At 42.3% G+C, this 16,572-nt stretch overlaps 1 protein-coding gene across 1 annotated transcript in view; it reads left to right on the top strand.

Moving 5' to 3' along the window:
* Window positions 1-3,650: 3,650 nt before the first annotated feature.
* SNX4 (sorting nexin 4) overlaps window positions 3,651-16,572 on the top strand; it is a 33,035-nt gene continuing 20,113 nt past the window's right edge. The window contains exons 1-5 of the mRNA XM_032190107.1: window positions 3,651-3,808; window positions 4,759-4,874; window positions 13,647-13,785; window positions 13,862-14,011; window positions 15,139-15,186. Of these exons, the coding sequence (XP_032045998.1) occupies window positions 3,722-3,808; window positions 4,759-4,874; window positions 13,647-13,785; window positions 13,862-14,011; window positions 15,139-15,186 (540 nt within the window). The 5' untranslated portion in view covers window positions 3,651-3,721. The remainder of the gene's footprint in view (window positions 3,809-4,758; window positions 4,875-13,646; window positions 13,786-13,861; window positions 14,012-15,138; window positions 15,187-16,572) is intronic.

The following is a 16,572-nucleotide window of genomic DNA, read 5'->3' on the forward strand; positions in this document are numbered from 1 at the left end:
GCGTAATTTGCTTATGTCTACTGTTTACAACATTACTACCTTGTTGTTGTTGTTGTTACTCTTGTTCAGTTCTGAACCAAATTGTGTATTTGTTCCTGTTAAGTTTCAGGTTTTTCTCACTGCTTTCTTTTTGCTGTTTTTGGAGCTACTTTCAGTAATTTTTGATTCATACTGCTGATGTTCTTGTCCAGATTCTTTCAAAAATGTGGATTAGTTTTGGCTTTTTATCTTGTATGCATGGATGCAGTTCTGCCATTGGTAAAGTTAATGGAAAACAATTTCAATTGCTTCCCCCACCCCCCCCCCAAGAACACCGAAATTTCTTTTCCACTCTCCACTTTCTTTTTGATGAGTTTTTCTTTCTCTGAATAATTAACTAAATATTGCTTTTCTACTGTTTAATGGCCATTTCACACAGCTATTTAGATGATATAGAAGTATGTCTACGAGGAGGACGGACCTATATGAGGTAAGGATTTCCCTTTTATTCTTTTTGAACCTACTTTTCCTCCTTCCTCCCACACTCTTCCATGCTAAAGCAGCTACTCAATTGTGGTACTTTCTCCATTTCCCCTCTGTGTTTTCTTGGGAAACCTACACAAACACCTTTTTCTGCTCCATCCATACCAGTGACACCATTTGCAGACAGACACCAGGGTCTTCAGTGAGAATCAGGCTTTGGAGACCAAAAGAACAACAGCTGGAGGCCTCCGGTTAGCAAGCACCTTCAGCTCTGAGGGAATAGCTAGCAGAGGGAGGCATGAACAGTTTGACAGCCTGAATCATGATCTTTGTATTGTGAAATTATCATAGGATCCAGGAGCCTGAAGCACAGATCAGAAATGTGCCTCTGAAGGGAAACTCCTGACCATCCTGCTTTGGCTCAGGGCAGGCACAGACTGGGGTTATTTCAGCAGCAGCTGAACTGGGAGGTGCAAAGGGTGCCCAGTCCCAGGGAGCTGGCTGGGGGAACCCTAAAAAACATCCCCTAAAATAGATATGGAATGGTTGCCAGGTCTAAAGAGAGCCTGACTGCAAGAGTGGTTGTGTCTAGCTTTGAGGGAAACACTAAAGCTTATTTTGACCAAATAGAAGTCTTGGAAGTACTCTTAGAAGCACTACTGTGCTGAAACCAGAGCTGGCTAAGGTTTGGGTGCCCTGCCATGACACTGCACTGAAAAAATACCTTCCCAACCTGGACACTGGTGATAAATTCCGACCAACTCTCAGCCTTTCAGGTCCTTCAGGAAAAGTTGTGCGATCGGCTTGTTAGACCTGGAGACATTCTTAACTGTTGAGTTTTATTCAGAGGTCTGATGATCACCCAGATGGAGAGACCTTTCACTTTGTCCCAGTTTATCTGTAAGAAAAGACTGTTAGCCCACTTTGCAGGCTGTGTGTGGGAGAAACGTGGCTCAGGAGGAGCACCCTGTACAGCTGTGGGGCCTTTAATGCTTACCAAAGAGCTCTTTGTTGCATGCTAGTTTGTCATGAGGACATTTCACACTTCCCTTTAATGCTCCCCAGGATATAATGTACATGAGGGTTTCCCAGGCAGTAGGTCATCTTGATTTGGATACTCTTTCTGGTACCCTTTTCCAACGTATGCAGTGAATTCATTCTTGTCCAAATCTGTACTATGCCACGTCTCTACTTTTTAGGAGTAATAAGAAAAATCAAAGCTGAAAATAGTTTTTGAAATGACTGGATGTTACAACTGCAAAATATTACTGTATGTTATTGATAATGTTGTTTCCATAATAAAAATATTTAATGCAAAGTATGATATCCTGTATGAGCTTCATATAAATATTTCCATTACGTTGCTGATATGGATCTGAAAAATTTCAGTATGCACATCCTGCAAATGCGAGTGTAATTGATACAAGGTATGTATCTTAATGTACATCTTGAGTAAACATAAGAAGACCATACCCTAATGGAAAACAGACTTTGTCTTACAATGTGCAATCATGCTTTTACATCTAAACTGGACTTTGGGTTTAGAAAACAAATCTTAAATCAATCCTATTCAAAGGACAAACCAGAGTTCACATATTTGTAAAAAAACTTTTGTTCTAGGCAAGCCTTTTGTGAAAAAGCTTGGGAAACTCCATCCAGCTACAGTGGTGGAGGGGTGGGAAAAGAGGTATCAGTTCAAACAATCTGAGGAAAAAGTTGAATAAACACTGAAGACAACAGAATAGAAACCAGACGCCAAATATTCATTCATGGGATCTTCAAAGGGGATTTTGTGATTTATTTTAATTGTTGTTGAAAGAGAAAGATTAATTTTTGGATGAAAAATGTATGCAAATTCAGCCCTGGTCAATGATAAAAAAAAAATGGTTCCTCATTAAAGCACAAGAAAGCAAAATAAAGAAACTCATAGTATCAGTTCTTCAGTCCCCTGAAGTGGCCTTTAACCTGGGTTTGAAAAGGGCAGGTAGGAAAAATAAAAAAAAAAGCTACAAAAGTATATTAAAAATATGCCTGAATCAAGGCACAAATCTGGTGCAAAAATGGAAAACCTTAGGGGATCGACGAGGCATCTCCTGAGAGTCTGAAATGAAGTTTGAACTACAAGGGGCAGATGGGAAGAACCTCTCTGCCCAGTTTGCCAGCTGGACAAGGACTGTGTGGGCACCATGGGGTTCTGAGGGAATAAACCCAAAGGCTGTGATAATGGTATGGATCTGTCAAACCCAAAGGCTGCGATAATAGTATGGATGTATGTTCAGGAGGAGCTGCTGAACATCCCTCTGAAAAGACGGAATCACATGAAAGCACGGTGAGGGCTTGTTCCTGCTCAATGAGAAGAAAGGAGATAGCTGAAACTTTTATTAAATAACAGCAGAGACTTCCCAAAAGGTGAACTCAGGGGATTTTAACTACTCAGGTAACTCTTGGGTAAGCGTGGTGGCGGCCTGTCCATGACAGGACAGGCTTCAGGCACAATGGGAAGGGAAAAGCCTGTCTGGATTTCACAGCACCGCCTGAAAAGAGCCCATAGAGAACACAGGGCAGAAGAGAGGCTAAGTAAAAGCTAACAGAGCATGGAGGAGTCCTTTGGTGCCTGTAAATAGGTGACGTAAAGGAGTAAGAGCAGAAAAATAACCGGCTGGTGGGTTTTACAAAAACGAAAACAAAATCGAGCTGCCAAATGTTAACAAACATCTCATGGGAAAGTTGACAGCTAGTGAAAGTCTGTAAAGCAAAGTGGTGAGTTGTCTTGCTACAGAGGTCAGCTAGGATGGATGCTGCATGGAAAACCCGTGTGAGTGCATCAGAAACTCCTCGATGACCTGAGCACCAGGAGAGGCAGGCAAGCAGCACCTCCGTGGTACAAACATCTAACTGGATGAGGACGAGCGCAGACACGACCACCCAGGGGACAGCTCCAGGCCGGTCCCTGCGGAGGGGAGGCACGAAGCAGCTTCAGGGCGAAGCGGCTGAAGCCTCTCGGTGCCCGGCCGGGCCCTCCACGAGGGGACTTGAGCAGGCGGCCGCGAAGCCGGGGCAGGGAGCCCGAGGCCCCGCCGAGCCCGGCGCTGGAGCCCCGAGCTCCGGCACCCGGGGCGGGCCGGGGCAGCGGCGCCACCTTCCCCCGGTGCCGCCGTGAGCCCGCCCCGGCCGCTCTCTCTAGGACCTGCGATGAGTTTGCCCGCCGGAGCCGGCCTCAGCGCCTGCGCGGAGGGAGGCGGCCGAGCCCCTTATCCCCATGGAGAGCTCCGAGGCCGAGCCGAGCGAGAGCCGCCCGGAGGAGGACGGCGCCGCGCCCGGCAGCGAGCCCCAGCCCCCGGACACGGTGAGGGTGCGGGGGTGGCGGCCTCGGCCCGGCTGCCCCCCGCCGCGGGGCCCTCGGCCTCGGCGCGGCCTAGCCCGGGGGGCCGAGCACCGGCCTTTCCTGAGCGCGCTGCCCGGCCGCCTGCGCCGCCGGCCCGGGGAGGGGGCGCGGGGCTCGGGCGGAGCGGGGAGGCCGGGCCCGGGGGGGAGGTGAGGCCTTGGGGGCTGTGCGCCGCTCGCCGCGGGGCTACAGGTGGGAAGAGCCCTGCTCGGTTGCTGCTCCGAGCAGGGGGTGCCAGTTTTCCGTGGTGTTAATTGTAATTATTATTTTTGGCTTCTCGGCCTGCGCCCCCACACCACGGATTGCACAAAGGGATCGGTCTCCTGGCTGGGTTCGCCTAGGGGGTTCCCGGTGCTCTCTGCTTGCCCGGGGGGGCATGCGGTCCGAACCCACTCCTGCCTGGTTGTGTGGGAGATAACCATCGTCCTCGCTGAGATTTAAAGAATAACAGGGAAAAAACAGGGAAATCTCATGCAGGATGTCCTCTCCTCCCTGTGGAAGGGGAGTAGGGGCTGTGTGCATCTCAGGTGTTCAGAGGAGGAATTCACTGGTGGTAGGGAAGTGACTGGGTAGGAAGTACTGAGAACTATTTGCATTAAAAAAAAAAAAAAAAAAAAGTTACTTTGTTACTTGTAGGAAAAATATTTATTCGTTCTCTGCCTTCCCGGCTCCTGATGACTGAAGGTGTTCAAAGCTGTTTGTTGACTTAGTTTCATCCCCAAAGCGGGTTTTCTGTGTTTGTTTGCACATGTGGCACAAAACATATGTATAAAACAAAACACTGCCAGAGCCTTTATTCTGTAGAGACCTGCTACTGAATGATAGTGGTGTGAGGAAGGGGAGGTAGGGTTAGTAGCTTTTGCTTTGTGTTGCTAATATTACATGAATCTTTATTTTTCTCCTCTAAAAAGATGGAAGACTGTTTAGCAAAAAAAATGGAAATCACTGTTTCGGAAGCAGAAAAGCGGACTGGGAGAAATGCCATGAACATGCAAGAAACGTACACTGCTTACCTCATTGAGACAAGGTGGGTGATGAGAACTTGCTCGCAATTGACCTGGATGTGCCATTCCAAACCCGTTCTCCCTCCTTACCCCATGAAAACATTCAGGTACAGCTGATGAGGGGGGTTTAGTTGGTTTATGATTTGTTACGTGATAACAACGTGCTCTGGAGGAGTTTTTCCTGCAGAAACCTGGCATCTGGTCTGCAGTTCAGTACTAACACTGGTTTTGCCTAACTCTGCACTGTAACTCTACATCTGAAGCTAGGTGGAAAAATGTGTGCTCGGAAGGTATTGCTTTAACACAGTGTCAACAACTGGGTTGGATAAATTTATATCTGTATATATAAGGTTGTATATGCAGCTTGCGTGTGAGAGAGGTTGTGCTTTGTGGTCTAAAGTAATGGTTAGACTTGTTTGGGATCACAAGGAAATAAAGAAGTCTCTTGACTTAGGTCATGTGGTCAGAATTTACTGCTCCACTAGTGTTTGAAGTGTATGTGGTGATCAGATCAAGCAGAACTCCTTGTAAATGTTCTAGGGTAAGGGTTAATTATTTCCTTCCTTCATACTAGTTTGAACTTTCACTGGAGAATTTACTGCTTTCAGTCCTCTTCTGTTAGTAAGATTAATAATACCAAGTATGGTTAACACACCCAGTACCCAAATACAACTCACAATTTTAAGTATCAAGTAGTGAACAAAGCTTAAAAATCTTTCTTATAGCTCCTTCCCAAACAGTCACAGATGATCCTGCACAACAGGAGTCAGGTTATTCAGCTGAAGCAAGGATTTCAAATTTGCCTTTATTAGGAGTTTTGTATGTGTCTTCTTTACATTAACAGTTTTAACTGTTGAGCCTTGCCTCAGGAATGATGGGCTGTATGGATAATACTCTCTGAAATAAAAGAGTTTGAACTCTTCACAGCCTTAGCAAAATGCAGCCTGAGTTTTCTAGTTGCTAGCTCAAGGGCTTCTCAATTTGTTTAGCTGATGAAGTGTCGTAGCAGCCGTACTGACCATGGTGCAGACCTACGGGGATACACTTACTGTATTTTGCTGAACTTCATACTGTACTTCTGCTTTGGATTTTAGTTGTGTTTTTAGAATACTGTAGCTCTTTGACACTTGTTGAGATGTTTTTAAAATACTTTTACAGTGTATTGATATCAAAGACCAAATCTTCTCACATAGCTAATGCTATTTTTCCTTTACTGGTATTTGTAAGTGAGAAGGGAAGGAAATTGGAATCACTGGTATCTAACTGTGATATGGAGTATACTCTGGGGGCATCTTTATGCAGCCCTAGAACATGCTGACTGCATCTCCTTTCTCAATCATCCTTACATTACTTTAAACTCTCTCCTGCTGGTCTTTCCCAGTGGTTCCTTCCTAGTGGCAAAACTGTGTTTTGCTGCCCAGATTGCCTTCTTTCATTACGATTTATTTTGTTCTGTGGTCAGCAAATACCAAGACCAATTACATGTTTGTCACAGCGCTATTGAAAATGTGGGTTTGTCACATCTCTAATAAAATAGGTACTCTATTCCTTTTGCTGAGAAGGCAAAATTTCTTGCATAAATATAATTGCTGGCTATTAAATGAGCTTCCTGCTGAGCCTGTAGCTGTAGGTGGGCTTCACAGCAATTTGTCTGTGGGTAATAGGATATTTTGGAGCTGAAGAATAAAACTCAGTTTATAGGAATATAAAAGGACGACCGCTTAATGGTTGTGTTACACTCGTGTGAACTGGGTTTTCGCTGTTACTGCTATCTAGGATTTAACTCTGATTTGAATCGAAGAGTTGTGTGCATCTTGGTGAATGAGGCACAAGATGGGTGCAATTAAAACCACCATATATTTGTTACAGAACAGGAGCTGACTACTTCAACTTTTAACACGTTAGTTTTGCTAGCTCAGACAAAGCTGTTTTCAGAATATAATTGATGATGTTGCTTCCTTTTTCTTTTCAAAATGAGAAGATTTATTACTACTCTCACATTTTCATGTGATTTGTTGATTTTTTTTTTGTAAGTGATAGTGCACCTCGATGTAGGTTTTTTTTTTTTTTTTTTTTTTTATGAGACAAAACAAACTTCACTGCTGTAGACCACCGGAGTCTCAGCAAATTCCAAGGGTCATGCTTCCTGAAAGCATCTCCTTCAGTCTTGGTTTACACCTTTCTGCATTAGCTTAGTGGATTTTTGTGGTGAGCTATTTCCGTTCAATTAGTCTTGAAGTCAGTTTGTTTCCCAGCTTCCGTTAAACTATACAGTTATTTAAAAATAACTCAGCTCTTACATTCTCCCTGTGAGAACAGATGAACACTTCCACCTCTTTGTGTGAAATGGCATTAAGGGAAATACAAATTCTTATAATTAAGACGTGTAACTAAATATTCCTTCTTGCAATGCAGGTGCTCAGTGTATCATTCCCTTCCTATAAGGGAAAATGCAAATATCCAGGCCCTCTAAATTCACAATTGTTTGCTTATTAGAAATTTAGGCATCTGTGTCTCATACCAGAATCTTCAAGCTGCAAGAACTGAGATGGTATGAAACTGAGCATTTGTCTCCCTGGCTTGTACATTCTTGTTTTTTTGTGACGGGGCTGAAAATTAACCAGGATATAAAGGACCTCTAAATGCTCTGTGTTGATAAACTGCAATTTGTTTTATTTAATTATGGTCCACACAGGGATGCCTTTCTTTCCCCATACTCTATAAACAGCTTCTCCTGTAGTAGTAGGGCACTTCATCAAGCTAACTCTGCTTCTGTCCTTGCTGGCTTTCAGATCTCTAGCCTTGTCCTTGGGGTGAAGATAGTGAATGTAATTATTTTTTCCTTTGTGTGTGTGGCTTTAGGAAAGAGTAACACAACTTTGTGCAGCTTGGTAGTTGACTACATGAAGACTACTCTGAGAGAAATGGGCTTGGAAACCAGTAGCCAGCTAGGTCAGAGTTCAGTGGCACTGATGTAGCACCATGGGACTTCAAGAATTTATCCCTTGCTATGCTTTCTTGGAGTTCCTTTCCCAAAGTCTCCTGTTGCATGTTGCCCAGCATGTGTTTCCTGGGGGTAGCACAGAACAAATGCCCAAAGGGGCATGCTGTCTTCTAGTATAACTGCAAAAATGCAGTTTTCTGCTCATTGAGAGCCGGGAATATTGTTTGCTCCATCCAAAGGAAGTGTTAGGAAAAAAAAAAACAAAACAAAACAGGAAAAAAGTCTGAATTCAGTATGAGGCTTAAACAGGGAAGAGTCAGGAAGCTGAAAAAAGATGGAAGAGTTAAAACTCAGTTTACTGCTGGTTTTTACTCAATTGATGTTATGAATCATTAGCCTGCCTAGAAGATGTGTATTTTAATTAAAAACAGCACTCTTTAGCTGATGATATTCATGATGAGGTAACTTGTTTTTTGGTCACCTTCTGACAGGAGAACTGCCTCTTTGCCTTACAGCTTGCCAGGTACCTTTGGGTGACTCACAAAGTACAGAGTCGATCTGTAACGATCCTTTTTCTGTTTGTTGAGAGGCCGAAATGCATAGACCGTTTTTAGATATCGAATGGAAAAGGCGTCCTTGGATGGTATTCGTCTTCACAGAGCGTGAACGTTGCCCACTGCAGGGGAGTGGAAGTAGCTGGAAGGTCAAAGGCTGAAAGCTCAGGTGCTGCCTCCCCAACCGAAGCGGTGATTGGCTTTACAGGGAAATAAACTAATGTATTTCCTTCTCTTCTGATTTAATATTTTGCAGCCATTCCTCCTTTTATTGCATTAGGAATTGTTTAATGGCTCATTTAAGATAATTAGTTTTAAATGGCAAATGGGAAGAGGTTAATTAGATGGACTGAAGTTTTCACATTGGCACGTCAAATTAAGGCAAATGAACGTGGCTTTTGGAGTAATGTAATTTTCTAATCGCTTACGATAACATCAGTTATGAATGTAAAAGCTGGAGGTTTCAATTTTGTCTTTTAATTTTTTTTTTCAGGCAGGTTGGTTCATTCAATGAATAACGTGCATTGTTAAAACTGTACTTAGAGGGGAAACATATGGTTTTCCTGCCTGAAGACTGTACAAGTATTATATTGTGTTTTTAAAACCAAAACAAATTGAGAAGTTTGACTGAACGTCAACAAGTGATTATAATCTTAATTGAAACTGGTCTGCAGTACTTGTATTTAATGGTAGAGTTCATAATGTGGTCTAAAAAATTAGATGGTAATGAAGGTATTAAGTGTAACGAGTACTTTTGTGGATTTCCACTTCCTTTCTGGAGCGGTGTTCCTGGGGAGAAACACTCTTGTAATTGGTGATATTTTATGGTCTTATAACGTAGCCAGGTGGGGACATTTTTTGGTGCAATTAAAAAAAAAAAAAAGGGATTTCTCTCATTGTGCTTGCCTGTCCCAAATCCATCCTTGCAGTTTCAAACTCCTTTTTTTATTTAAACCTTGTTTAAAAGGCAGTTGTGTGGATGTAGGCTTATAATTGAGGGCTGTCCAGTACTTTCCTGCCGCAGCTTTCCAAAGAACTGCTGCTCCTGTCCTTTACTCAGCTGTGCAGTCTTGTGCAAAATCTGGTTGCTTTTACTTTGTCAAAGCTTGGGTGGAAGGGGGATTTTGAGCTAGTATTAATAACTTTAAAATGCATCTTAAACGTATTCAGATGGGTGAATTGGAGAAGCATAGCTGCTTTTTTTGGATGTTGCACAGCTGTCCTGTCGTCTTCCCACTGCAGCTGCTACCAGGGAAGTTTCACTGCCTCTTGGAGAACAACTGGGGTGGGTGCTGCCAGGGCAGAGGCATCAGCAATCCCCATCGTGCAGAGAAGGCAGAGTGTAGTACATGCGTGGAAGACTCTTGCTGAGGTGTACTTTTTACTGAGGTGTTGCTTTTTGCAATGGGAATTCGGGCAAAGAAGTACTGCAAAAGAACTGCAAAAAAAGAGCGAACTACCCAGGCAAGTTTGTCCTGCAAGGTTCTCTAGTAGTCATCTAAACTGCAATTTAATCTATTTCTTCAATGAGGTTTGTGTGCCCCTAATAAGAGCTGTAAAGCTTGACTAACTTCAGTTTAGGGTAGCCTAGCCTCCTGTACACAGATCCATTTCCTCAAAACAAACTGGGGCCGGGCCTTCAACTGACCAGACTTCAGTGTGGACAGGGAAGATGTGGTGAGCAGCGTGATCTGTGTAGCATCATCAGTCTGCTTCCTTCCTCCTTGAGTTCTCAAGGCCTCTCTTGAACAAAAAACTAAAGTATCAGGGTCCCCGTGTCACTGCTGTGGTGGTACGAGTTGGCTGTGCCTTAGGGCTAGGTATCTACAGAGCTGTGGTCTTTCCCTGCTGAAGCCCTGCACTTCTAGACAGCTTTTCAGAAAAAAATTAATTCCTATTTAATCTCTTGATTCTTTTTTCTTTTGGTGGGTAGGCTGAGATGTTACTACTGATTACTGTGTTTTTGTTTTTTTTTCCTTTTTAGATAACAAATGTGTTGTTAATTCTGACAGGTAGAAAGCTGGTGTAGCAGGCTGCTTGAAAAAGCAAAAAACACGCTTAAGACTCCAAATGGTTTGTCTCCGTGGCTTCTAGTGTATAGTTAACTCTGCAAAGCAGCCATGAAGCATTAAGGGCATAATTTACACCGGAGCATTCTCCTGTCAGAAGGCTGCTCTCTCTTGCAGTGACAGCTTACTGATGGTGTGTTGACCTGAGCCATTGCAAGTGATAAATGAAGTGCTACGCTATTAAAATATGCGATGATCCTATTGATGTGTTTGCCTTCCTTCAGTATTTGTAGGAATGGATGGGAACCTGGAATATAAGTGCGTTCTCTTCTGACCTGCAGTCTGTGTTACAGATGTAGAGGACACGCTCTTTATCAAGTAGACCCAAGTGTATGAAGGAACTTTAAATTTTATAAATAGATTCTTCTTGATTTCATTTCTCTTTCTTCTGTTTGTAGCAGAGTGCTTTTTTTAGTTCTTTTCCTAGACTTGTGGTGCTAGAATTAATGACAACAAATGATGATAGGACTCTTAAGTGCAGGAATTGAGACTTTTAAGGAAAACACGGGTCAAATTCTTCATGATAAAGCTGACTTGGCAAAGATGGCTGTGGGGAGGAATGGCAAGCCTGAGCTGGGTATGTGAAGGCAGATCAGCTATGGAAAACAAGTGACTTAACTTATTTATGTTATTATATTGGCATGAGAGTGCTATATTGAGACCGCTTCCAAATGCCTGCTACCAGAATTCTGGATAGGTCTTTTCTAACATCTTGTGAAGCTGTACTTCTAAAGAAGAGCACTTGAAAATGGAGTAGGAATGTCTGGACCAGAAACTTCAGGCAAGTCTCTGCTGGACACTGCTGCCCTAGCAGTAGGATGTGTCTGCAACGTGGATGAACCCTTCTGCAACATGGCTGCGTTCTCAGGGCTGGCCTGGCCTGTGTTTTTATTCTCTTCCTATTCCTGTTTGCTTGTGCAGTATGTTCTCAGGCAGGGTCTACGTAATCCTGTGGTGTATTGATGGTGGCAGTCTTGCTTAAGTGTCAGCAATAACCCATACAGAAGTGGTGCTCTTGAAGCCTCTGTTGTAAGTCTGTGCAACTGAGTCACAGCTGTTGAAGTTGGAGATCTGAAGGTTCCCTAATTCTGAAGTACTTCAGTGTGAGTGTCTCCAATGGTCAAATTATTTACCAAATCCTGCTGGGAGTTTCTCTTCTAGGAAAGGCAGGTTTGCATCTTCAGCTTTCCGCCAAGCAACTAATCTACTGGGGCCTGATAGCTTAATTCCTTATCTGCATAAATTAACCTCTGGCCCAGCACTAGTACAATCAGCAAATAGGTTCTTTTCAAGAATTGGATAACTGAAATGTTTGAATAATGCAATGTTTGTGTAGCGAGGAATGCCGCGCAGCCTGTCAGCCCAGTGCTGAGCTAAACGTATTCTCCCCAAAATATCATGGTTGTAGTAACGACTTTGAGTCAAAATACTCAGTAATAAGGAAATTCTTCCTACAAACATACAGTAGGCTGTTTGCAGTGTGACTTAGTGGCTGTCAGCGGTGTGCTGGCCTTTTTTCCTAAGTCAGTCTGAAACAGTTTAAATCTGCAGCAGTTTAGGTTGAATTGTTTTTATGAGTATAGCCTTGTTCTTTATTCTTTCTCCCAGTGAATTTTCTTCCTACAGCTTCAGTTACCTTACTCATGACCCTACTCATTTTTAAAAATTCCTATTGTGTAATTCTGTATTATATTACTTCAATCTCAAAGTGGAACCATAATTTATTTTTCAAAGCAAGAGGATATAGAAGTGCTGTTCCTCTCTAGTAAGAGTTCAGAAGGATGACAAAGACTACCTCTATTTTTTTAGGTGTATCAAATACATGGGGCTGCTCTGGGGCAGGGTTGTTTGTTTTTCAGTAAGGTCAGTAGAAAACCAACCTTGTAGATTTAAGAATAGCTTTAAGATACCAAATGATACGTGATCTCTTTAGATATCTTTAAAACTTTAGTCCATGAAGTTCTTAAGAATTCAAGAGCTACATAGTGTGAAAGAAGCTGTGGCCACAAATGCAAATACAGGAAATCCCATTTAAATGAGAACTTTACTCTGCAGGTCTTCATAGCAAAGAAGTCCATGGGGAATGGGTTGCCCAGAATGGTCGCAGAGTCTCTGCACTTGAAGATATTCAAAACCCAAATGGAAATGGCTTTGAGCAACCTGCTTTGAGAGGGAGTTAGACTACAGACCTGCAGATTCCCTTTCAACTTCAATTACTCTGTGATAAGCTCATAACACAGTTAATATTATTCCATACAGGGTTTTGCCAGGGCTTCGTACGTTAAGGAGTCACTTAGTGTAAGAGCTAAGGTAGGCATAGGCATTGCTGGTTTCTGTGAAGTGCCGTGTCTGAAGGCTCTCTGTCTATTCTGGCATATGCTAACTGCCAAGAGGTGATCCATCTGATGCTTATTTTAGGATATTGCAAAGATTTTTGGTTGCTTTAACTGTCTTGTATGAAGGATTATTTTTTTCAGGTTTTTAGTTACTCTTCAGTCCTATAAGATTCCACGATTTCTTCTTTTATAGTAACACACAATTCTTTAATCCCTTGTTGGATGATGTTGGCTTTGTGTTCAACGAAATGTTCAGATGCATCAATTTTGTACCCACATACTGTATCTTGAGCTAGGTTATTAGACTACGCATCCTTCCTTAATCCTTACATGTGAAAAGAACAAAAGATTGGAAGTGCTTTGAAATTTGCTTCTTTTTCTTGAAAACAAACAAGCCAACAAAACTTTAAAATTTCATGCTATTTCTCTTTTGAATTATTCTGGCTGTTACAGATGATCTAACTTCTGTCTTATGTGGAGACTCTCCCAGTGAATAGTAAATTTCTTCTTGCAATGCACTGTATCCTTCAGCGATTCATGAAGTCATGCTGGCTCGGAGCCTAACGCTGTTCCAAGACAAATATATCTAATTCTATAGTGCTGTGAACTAAGCCACTTGTATAACTGGACTGTGACCTACCTGTTTGTGGTGTGATGAAAATGCATTGACTTTTCCTGTGCTCCTGGCATGTGCAGATGTTTTGAGTGCTATCAGGAAGATATCAACATGATTTGTCTTTTAAATTGAGTTTGTAGACACAAAATTAAGATTAGATTATGAGCAAGTTATGTGGTAATCGTCACTGTGAAACTATTTTTAGGTTCATTGCTGATGGTGTGAGGAAGAAGGCGGTAGCTTACTAATGTTCAAACATGCTGTTTTATTTTTCAGGGCTGTTGAGTCCCAGAATGAGGGACAGTGCTCCCCAGTGGACTCCCTGTGGCGACGTTACAGTGAATTTGAGTTGCTGAGGAATTATTTGTTAGTTACCTATCCACATATTGTTGTTCCACCTTTGCCAGAGAAAAGGGTAAGGAAGCTGTGGCTGCAGCCTGCTCTGTATTGTTTCTTATTTATTTGCCATTAACACTCTTCTTTTCAAATAGGCTGACTTTGTTTGGCACAAACTCTCAGCAGATAATATGGATCCAGATTTTGTGGAAAGAAGAAGAATCGGTTTGGAAAACTTTTTGTTACGTGTGGCTTCTCATCCTGTTCTTTGCCAAGACAAAATCTTTTACTTGTTCTTAACACAGGTACAGGAAAATGATGTACTTTCTAAATATATATTTGTAGTGATCATTTATTTAAGATAATGCCCTTTTCCTCTTCCCTCCCACTGTCCTGTGGCTTGTTCTGTGTCTAGGAGAAAGATAGACAACATTAGTACACTTGTTTTAGCCAGATGACCCTGATTAGTACAGATGCTTTTAGCCAGATGACCCTTTTCCACCGTAATAGCCTGTTGCAGTTGTACAGTTGGCATTCTAATGTACCTTATGGCTTTATTCTAGTCCAATTTTAAGGCTTCTAAGAGAGAATTTTCACCTCTTTCGAACAGCGTATTGAGAAGCTAACATGTTGGCTAAGAACTACTCCAGGTTTAGTCCTAGGAAAGCTAGCTTGTTATACTGCTGGCTGCAGAGGGTGTACTGGCGACTGATTTGCCTTTTGGTTGTGTGTGGTTTCTTTCACATTGCGTTTTAAATTGTGATCCTCTCCTATGTTATCCCAAATGTTGTGATCTGATTGTTAGCCAAAGCATTGCATTCCTGCGGTTTTCAACTTTGGGCGTTTTTTGTCTGTGCTTTGATCAGAGATTTCCAAATAGTGGGCTGAACAGAGATGTTTGCAGTAGCACAATAGAGTATGCAGATGAAGTAGTATGGGTAGCAGTATGGAAGCAGTGGAGAAACAGCTACTACACATGAGCAAGATGACTGCGTGCACAGTAAACAGGTGACTTCAGTCACTGCCCGCACGTTTTCTCTGTGCTCTGTCTTAAGCTGCAAAGGTCCTTGGTGCAGCTGATAGTCTGCCGGCAGGTATCTACCCTTCTTTCTAAAGAGTTGAATTTAATTCTCTTAGACAAAGCTGGGTAGGCTTCTCCCTCACCCCCAGTTGATAGAACGTGGTACTGGAACACCCTTACGTGATGAAAAGAGAAGTTTTGGTGGGAGGTTAGTGTGTAGGCAAAACATAAGGACACGTTAACCTGGGTTCTTGAATTGAGATGGGGAGGGTGCCTGAGGCAGGCCCCAAGCCCACTGGGAGACTCTTCTTTCAGGTCTGATATGGGCTTGGTATAGGGAGTCGGGAAAGCTGTGGCACTCCTAAGTCACTTTAACAGTACCTTCTTTTCTTGTGCGTTATTTCCTTTTAGGAAGGCGGATGGAAGGAAATGGTGAATGAGACTGGATTTCAGTTAAAGGTAATTACTGTAGACATTTCTTTTGTGATTTGTGACACACAAATACTTCAGCAAACATTGTAGGCTATCTACAAAAGGCTATTTGCTGTTAGAATTAGTTAAAGGCATTGCTTTAAGTATATTTATAACTACAAAAAGTGGTGTTCTTGGCATGTAGTAGGTTCAGGCTAAAATTGTCAAGTTCTGTAGGAAGTTTGTTAAAACGTGCCTGTGTTTGATGCCCAGCCTTATAATTCTGCTAGTAACGTGAATTATGCTACTCAGAAGCTTTAAAACTAAGGACTGTGAGATCGTAGCAGTGCTTTTGTATGTTGTCAACTTAGCTTAGTATCAATTTAAAGGTTGGTGTCAGATTTTAGCTGGTAAGAGATACAAGTTGTCTTTGCTTAAAAAAAAAAAAAAAAGCAAGAGGAGTGTGAATTTTAAGTTTCTGTTAAGGACTAAGATGGAATGGATGTGGTGCCCCTTAACTGTTTAAGAGGAGCACATCTTGAAGTAGTACTATCCACGTTGACATCAGTGAGTTCCTGACTTGGTAATCTGGTGGAGGACTAGAGGAATAAATGATCAAAGATCTCCTGGCTGGACAGGATACGAATCAGTGAGAAGCTAGCAGATTGCAGGGCTGTGCATGGAAATGTTACTGTATGGGTACAAATACTAAGCTTTTGTTTCGCTGTAACGTGATCAGCTCTTAGGAAATCACAACTGGGAACTAGTTGGAGAAAGCCCATTTTTTTTCTGAATAGTGAGAACTGAAGAAAATCACTGGTGCTTATCCTCGGTGTCCAAACAACTTTGTTACTGACACATAATGTTGATAACTTCACTTGACAGTAACTCCCTCCTGTCATGGCAGGGCTTGCATTTTGCTAGTCTTTGTAATGCAACAATGTCAAGCTATTTTGCTAGTCCACATGCTTTTATTTCAGCTGTACTCAAACTTCAGAAAGTTTGGATTGGCAGTGTGTGTTCAGGAGCCCATGTGGTGGAAAAGAAAACTCGTAGAGGAGTGCTGAGAATATTTGAGTACCAGAAACCATATTGCAGATCTAACAAAAGATGAGTGGTCTCATTTTCCTGTTGGATTGGATTATGGATATAGTTTTCTTTTTCCAGTTCTTGTTTCCTTAAAGAAAAGTAAATTTGCAAAATTCTGGGGAGAATCTTCTTTCCTTTTTTCAACGTTTAAAGTGTAAACCCCTCAGATTGCCTGGTTATTTAGCATTACACTGGAGGACAGAAATCTACAAATGATTCACTGCATGTCTAGGACTAGAGTCAGACCACTGGCTTAAGCGCTGCTGCTGTCTCTGCTGCTGCTGAATTAAAGCAGGATGTGTGCTTGGTCCCAAAAGGTTTGAACCAGGCTAACTTGACTTTAAA

This window comes from Aythya fuligula, chromosome 6 (genome assembly GCF_009819795.1).
Source record: "Aythya fuligula isolate bAytFul2 chromosome 6, bAytFul2.pri, whole genome shotgun sequence".
NCBI lineage: Eukaryota > Metazoa > Chordata > Aves > Anseriformes > Anatidae > Aythya > Aythya fuligula.